Genomic DNA, 7114 nt, shown 5'->3' with positions numbered 1-7114 from the left:
TAAACCTTTATTAAAATTAAAAAATAAAAGCTAATTCAAAATATTACTAAAGAAATAAATATTAACAGAGGTAAGGAACCTGATTATTATTAATTACATTTGTTTTGTTTGTTTTTTTGGTTGTTTTTTTTTAATTATCACATTTAAATGTCTTAAATAAAATAAAAAATTTACCATGTTTTTTTTTTACAAATGTAGATTTGTTAGTACTTATTTTTTTGTGCACAATTTTTTGTATTAGTACAAATTATTAGTACACATTTATTCAAATGTAGAGGTTGCATTGTCTAGGTATTTATATAGAATGAAATGTGTGTTAAGAGAGCCTTATATTAGGTCCAGTCCCAAATGGCACCCTAAACACTTGCAGTCTAAACACCAGTCCGCACTTTCGTGATGTAACATTGCTTTGACTGTCGAGTAAAAATCAGCTGGGCTCTACAAAAGTGTGCACAGAAGTTGTATATCAACCGCAAATGGAAAATTAGGATATAAAAATAACAATTTAGATATGAAATGTACCATTTGGGACAGGGCCTTAGTTCTTGTGCTGAAAAGGGTGACAGAATGTAAAAGGTTGCTGTGGTGAGATGTGCTGTATAGTGGCCTCTGGTGGCACAAAGGGAAACAGCATTCTATTCAAAATCTTGTGCTGAAGAGAATGTTTTTTTATTTGTCATCTTATCACATGAAGTTAAGACTTTTACTGACAGATATATTTTGCACCCTAAAAGGTGGCGCTAAACTAGAATAATTATTTAAAGCTTTGGTTTCATAGAGTGATAAGTAATATGTATTAGAAAAGACAATAATCAATGTATATTGATTGTTAAGACAAAAAGCAATTTAGCAATATTGTAGTCAGGCCTGAAAAAGATATATCTCAGACTCAGACCTTACTATAATACACTGTCTAAGCTTTTCTTTCAGCACTGCATGAAGAAGGAACGCCCCCATTCGTGAATCCATTTTGGCTTGTGCTGGCTTTGCTATTTCTTTTTGTAAAACCATTTTGGTCCACACAAAAGCTAGCATTATCATATCCCCTGTCTGAATCGCTTTGGCCAGCATCAAGGCCAGCATTCACATAGCCTCTCTTAAAGCCTTTTTGGCCCACACTAAGGTCAGTGTTATCACAGGCATGTCCATCTTGATTATTGTTAGCATTCGTGCTACAATCTCCTTTTTGTATAGTGCTAGCGTCTTCACACTTTCTTAGACTCAGCGCAGGTTTGCACGTGTGCCAGTCCCACAGCACCTTGTTCATGGTGTCCTGGCGACGAACCCCCAAAAGTTTGTCTTCTTCGTTTGTGGGCTTATCGTCATCATCATCGCTATCACCGCCACATGAGGGATCATGGGAGCTCTGAATCTCCCCGCTAATACCCTCAAAGTACTGCCTGATGCAAACCTTGGCGAAAGTTTTGGCATGTTCTGTGCAAGTCTCATCAAACACCTTGCGCTCCGTGTCTACGTAGTGAGACCAGTATTTGGTTTTGAGGAAGGCGGCCTGGGTGTAGCAGGGCCGAATGGCTCTGATCAAAAATGCGATGATTGTGATGATCAACAGGAACAACCATCCAAAACCCTGGAACATTTAGAATATAGACAAACAAATATGAATTAGTCACATTAGTGTTTTCATCTTAACTTATGGTATTTTGGCCTGGTTTTACAGACAGGGCTTAGATTAAGACAGTTTTGTCTATTTTCATTCTGGATTTCGTCCTCTGTGAATAACCTTAATAAAGCCTGAACCTCGTTGTCAGTCCATCGGTCGTATTATTTACACTCTATTGTTGATTTGAATAGCAAACTGGACGCACCGCAACAGACTTTTATAAAATAAAATGCTGCGTGAGCTCAACCAATCAGCATGTTCGGCGCCCAAGTCCCACCCCCGAAATTTCCAGAACTGTTGAAAAAGTACAACCCCGAAAAGTCCCTAATTCCTGGGGAAAGTTCTCGCGGTGGAAACGCAGACAACAATTGGTCTGGACTCTGGAGGGGAAAAGTTTCTGGTACAAATTGTTCTGGGTAATTTTGGTGGAAAGGACTTATAGAACTTTTGTGCTCTATATAAGCTACTTCTAAGTACTTTTATATGTTATAAATAAACAGATGCAAACAGTGGCAAATACTGCAATAAGCAGATCAGCATACAGTACCTGTGAAATGCAGCATATGTATCTGGTGGCGGCCTCTCTCGATAGGATCTTTTGGCCATCATATATGTGCTTACATGGAATTTTGGCCAGCATTCGTAAGAGTTCCTCTTGAGACAGTCCAAGTCCACTTGCATTTTTGCCAAACTCTGCCATATCCAGGTCCATACTGTAAGCACACAGGAAGCTTTTACCATCCATTAGAGTCACTGAGATCCAAACCGCAGGTGCGATGAGCGATCGCTGGGAAATGGACACACACATGTAGCGCATGACCGTAGAGTCCTTCCTCCGCTGTCCCATTGGCCGGTTCCACTCCTCCGCCAGCATTGAGACATTGTTGTTTAGTATAAAACCCAAAAAGAAGAACCATATCGGTGGAATAACCAGCATACTGATCCCATAGGAGTAGTTATATTCAGGGATACAGGGGCAATTGAATTCAAAAGACGTGTAGAGCTGAGCGCTAGCCAGGGCCATGATGCCACAAATGCCATTCATAAAAGACTCTTGGTTGGACTGGAGGATCTGGGCCATCATACGGAACTTATCCATATTGATAAGTTGGTTAGTCTATCCTGATATTAACCTGTGAGAGAAGACAATTTGTTACTTAAAAATGTATATTTCATACGCAGAACATCTTTCATAAAAGCTTTTATAAGAGACCACTGCAAAATTATATGTTTCTCTGGATTTACTATTTATAGGTATGTGTTTGGGTAAAATTAACATTTGTGCTTTATTCTATAAACTACTGACAGATTTTTCTCAAATTCCAAATAAAAATATTGTAATTTAGAGCATGTATTTGCCGAAAGAAACAACTGGTCAAAATAACAAAAAAGATAGTTTTTTTCAGACCTCCAATAATGGAAAGAAAATAAGTTCATATTCATTTTTAAACAAAACAATTCTAATGTTTTAACTTAGGAAGAGTTCAGAAATCAATATTTGGTGGAATAACCCTGATTTTCAATCTTAGCTTTCATGCGTCTTGGCATGCTCTCCACCAGTCTTCACAATGATGTTGGGTGACTTTATGCCACTCCTGGTGCAAAAATTCATGCAGCTTGGATTTGTTTGATGGTTTCATCCATCTTCCTCTTGATCACATTCCAGAGGTTTTCGATGGGGTTCAGGTCTGGAGATTGGGCTGGCCATGACAGGGTCTTGATCTGGTGGTCCTCCATCCACACCTTGACTGACCTGTGTGGCATGGAGCATTGTCCTGCTGGAAAAACCAGTCCTCAGAGGTGGGGAACAATGTCAGAGCAGAAGGAAGCTTCCAGGAAAACCTTGTACGTGGTTTGATTCATGCATCCTTCACAAAGACAAATCTGCCTGATTCCAGCCTTGCTGAATCACCCCCAGATCATCACCGATCCTCCACCAACCTCACAATGGGTGCGAGACACTGTGGATTTAGGCCTCTCCAGGCCTCCGTTTAACCATTAGACGGCCAGGTGTTGGACAAAGCTGAAAATGGGACTCATCAGAGAAGATGACCTCACTACAGTCCTCTACAGTCCAATCCTTATGGTCTCTTGCAAACCTCAGCCTGGCTCTTCTTTGCTTTTCATTGATAAAGGACTTTTTCTAGCATTGCACGACTTCAGCCCTGCCCCTATAAGGAGCCCGTTTCAAACCGTCCTCGCCATGCACTTTACCCCAGCAGCCTTTTGCCATTCTTTTTGTAGGTCACTTGATGTCATCCTACGGTTGTTGAGTGACATTTGAAAGAGTTGGTGGTCATTCCAGTCAGTGGAGAATTGTTTTCGCCCTCTGCCGGTCTGTAGCTTTGTTGTCCCCAATGTCTGCTGCTTGACCTTGTTCTTATAAACAGCCGTCTTTGAAATTTTAAAGGTGCCTAGAATGAAAAATTGAATTAACCTTGCCATGGTGAAATAATAAGAGTTCAGTACATAGACATCACATACTGTGAGTCTCAAACACTATTGCCTCCTACTTCTTATATTAATCTTGTGAATCCAAAACTCCACGGAAAAAAATTGATTCTCAACATAAACCCAACAGTGACGCAAGCGGTGGGGATCATTTATACGCACGCCCCCAACATTTGCATCTGTCCAAACATGTTCATTGTCAGGCGGAAATGGAGCGAATCATCAAAACAAGCTGCTCGCATGGACACACTTCATGTTCCAGGGTGTGCAGGAGACCTGAGACCTGATAACATATCCTTCCCACAGATAAAAAATGTCAACATGGTTGATGTTTATAATCCGATACCACAACAGTTTAATTCAAGATCGTTCGTTTGTTCAGCCCATTTCAAGCAAGCTTCGCTCAGCATCTTAAAGTGAAGAAAGGTGCAACTGTATTCCTGCAAGCAGTAAGTCATTTTTCCACTTATTCACTGTTTAAACAATTTCTGATTAAACTGAAAGTTTCTTAGAGACCACATTGTCTAGATAACGCAAGATGCTAGTACAGTAACAATAGGAAACTCCAAGTACCATACCAAACTAAATAGTGTGTCTAATCACAAAGGGTCATATTATTTTGTATTACAAAATACAAACGTAGATACGTTGCTTACAGATCGTTCACTCAATCCTTCTAGCAAACGTCACCTTTTCCACCATAAGTTAAAACGATAGTCATTTGACAAGGCTATTCATTTTGTAAAAATATAAGTTATATATTTATATTTTGGAGATCTGAAGTATGGTGTTTCCTATGATGTTTTTGCCTATTTGTATTTCAGATTAGGCTACATCACAATCACTGCGTAACCTTGCGTAACATACATTGTGACTAACGTTATATAAACATGCAATATCGTTGACGAAAAAAGACAAGTCTAAAATGTAGGCTGAATGACACACTTTAAGCAGAGCATCTCAAATGGAGATTGATAAAATGCAGCTTACTTGTTTATTGTTGTTTTCAGATCGTCCGTGCTCGAGAGAGAGCTCGCCTGCATATGGTTGCCAGATTGGACAGGTTTAGGTAAAAACCGGAGTGTATACGAGTTTCTTTTCGCAGAAAAGCTCTTTTTGGGGGATTTAATTTCTCGAGCTCTTTCTCGCGTGCAGATGATCTGAAAACACCAAATAAACAAGCTGCATTTTATCAATCTCCATTTGAGATGTTTTGCTTAAAGTTTTATTTAGTCGGTCTGTGTTCTGTCAGGACGGTCAGGACTCACGAGCCGCTTCACTGAACTGCTGTGAACTGCTGAAATAAGCCAATCAGAGCAGAGCTCAACATTAATATTCATGACTCTTCCAAATAAGAGAAAAACAGAGCATTACATCCTAGGGACAATTTTATAGGGTTGTCAATGGACCTGTAAAACTGTATCTGGACAATTTTTTCCCTTAAATAAGCCACATAGCCTCTATGTAGATATCAGAGAACAATTTAACATATTGTTTCAAATCATTCTAGGGCACCTTTAAGGATGGATGCAACCCGACGCTCACTGTATCCCTCTGCCAGTAAAACCCTTGTTTTCCTCACTCAAAATTTTCCTTTTCAACTTTTTTTGGCATGGTCAATAGTTATTTTTTGATTCCAATTACTTTTGAGGTTCTACTAGCACTGCTTTTGCCATCCAGCTGATCCTACTGCAAGAGAATAGTGATGACCACAAAAGTGTTTTTTTTATACTTTTCTTTATTAAATAAGATTTGGTTCAGGTGATCACCTAATCAGCACCCCATTCAGTTGTGCCTGTGCTAGAGTTGTGCCTGTGTTGGAATTCAACAGACATTGGAATGGAATGGCTTCCATTCTTGTAGAGATGCTGATTTAAGAAAAAATAGCAGTGGTCTCTTAATTTTTTCCAGAGCTGTATATATATATTAAAGTCAACATGAAATGCATTTAAATCCTATTTTACTTGCGTAAAGTGGATGTTTAATGGGGAAAATATGTAAAATATCCATTTGGAATTAATAAAATAATGAAATTGAATTTTATATTCAAGTTCCATCCATTTGGATTACACAGTTTTAGCATACACAAACTAATTACTAAACTAAACAAAACACTTTATGTGATGCATATTCTAGTCGTGAAACGTAAATGTATACGAGATTGAAAGAAATTGGATTTATTGATGACATGTAACCCGATTATTGTGTATGTAAAAACTGTAATCCAAATTAATGGAATTTTTTAAAATCTTAAATTCAGGGCTAAATATTTTTTGATGCGCACTGATGAACTGTACATAAGACCAAGTGTTACATTTGCTAACAAAATTATTAAAAACAGTATTAAATATAGTATTGTACAGAAAAACATATAAGGAAAAATATGGATTACAAACAGTCAGTCAGATATATCTTACAGAATTCAGCCAAATATTAATCCGTCTCTGTGAAATCAACTCAAAAAACAATTATAATTCACCTATCAAAGCAGAGGATTTGTTATAAGTTTCAGTCCTAGAACACAAAACAACCTACACACCTTATTCTCCACGTGATGCAATCGGTTCCCTATTCAATGTGATTGATCTGTTGATGTTCCGTCTGTTTATATGGTTGTCCCTCTAAACATCATGATTTCAGTTTTAGTGTGCAATAGTCTTTGTGTTTCTTGAAGTACACATAGCAAATTACATATGTATTTACATACCTGGTGATACCATGGTAACAGGCAGTGTGGCCCGGAGCGCATGCAAAGGTATTGCCTCACCCTATTCAAATCGAATCTTCTGCGGGATTTTGGGTTTCGGGGCAGTTGCTGGAAAACTTCTGAAGTTTGATTAAGGCTGCTGTGTTATTAATTAATTAAATCAACCATATTTGCTTAAAAAATGTAAAGTACACTTGCTATGTGGCAGTACGTACCATATAGTATGCATCTCTCTAATAAAATGCGGAAAGACAAAAATGTATTTAATGGAAGGTCGAGATAAAGAGATGTGCTTAGATTTACAAACAAATGAATGCCTGTTGGGTGGAGCTGAC

At 38.3% G+C, this 7114-nt stretch overlaps 1 protein-coding gene across 2 annotated transcripts; it reads right to left on the bottom strand.

Moving 5' to 3' along the window:
- Positions 1-752: 752 nt before the first annotated feature.
- Positions 753-6702, bottom strand: LOC137073919 (calcium homeostasis modulator 1). Of its 2 annotated transcripts, none has more exons than XM_067442630.1 (3): positions 6612-6702; positions 2169-2754; positions 753-1588 (listed from the first exon to the last, which is right to left on the bottom strand). In XM_067442630.1, exons 2-3 carry the CDS (start codon positions 2718-2720, stop codon positions 914-916), a joined length of 1227 nt encoding a protein of 408 aa, XP_067298731.1. In that variant the 5' UTR covers positions 2721-2754; positions 6612-6702; the 3' UTR covers positions 753-913. The 2 variants fall into 2 exon arrangements, with proteins under 2 accessions (XP_067298731.1, XP_067298732.1); XM_067442631.1 differs by lacking the exon at positions 6612-6702 and adding an exon at positions 5717-5749.
- Between the last annotated feature and the right edge of the window lie 412 nt (positions 6703-7114).

Source organism: Pseudorasbora parva, chromosome 4 (assembly GCF_024679245.1).
Source record: "Pseudorasbora parva isolate DD20220531a chromosome 4, ASM2467924v1, whole genome shotgun sequence".
Lineage (NCBI taxonomy): Eukaryota > Metazoa > Chordata > Actinopteri > Cypriniformes > Gobionidae > Pseudorasbora > Pseudorasbora parva.
Note: the sequence above shows the minus strand (reverse complement) of the source record. Positions and strands in the feature narration are given on the sequence as shown.

Bases quoted from the DNA above. Each gene is read 5' to 3' on its own strand.
- LOC137073919 (XM_067442630.1), bottom strand. From the start codon at position 2,720: ATGGATAAGTTCCGTATGATGGCCCAGATCCTCCAGTCCAACCAAGAG. The intron at 1,589-2,168 runs GTACTGTATGCT...TAAATGTTCCAG, and splicing joins ACATATGCTGCATTTCACAG to GGTTTTGGATGGTTGTTCCT.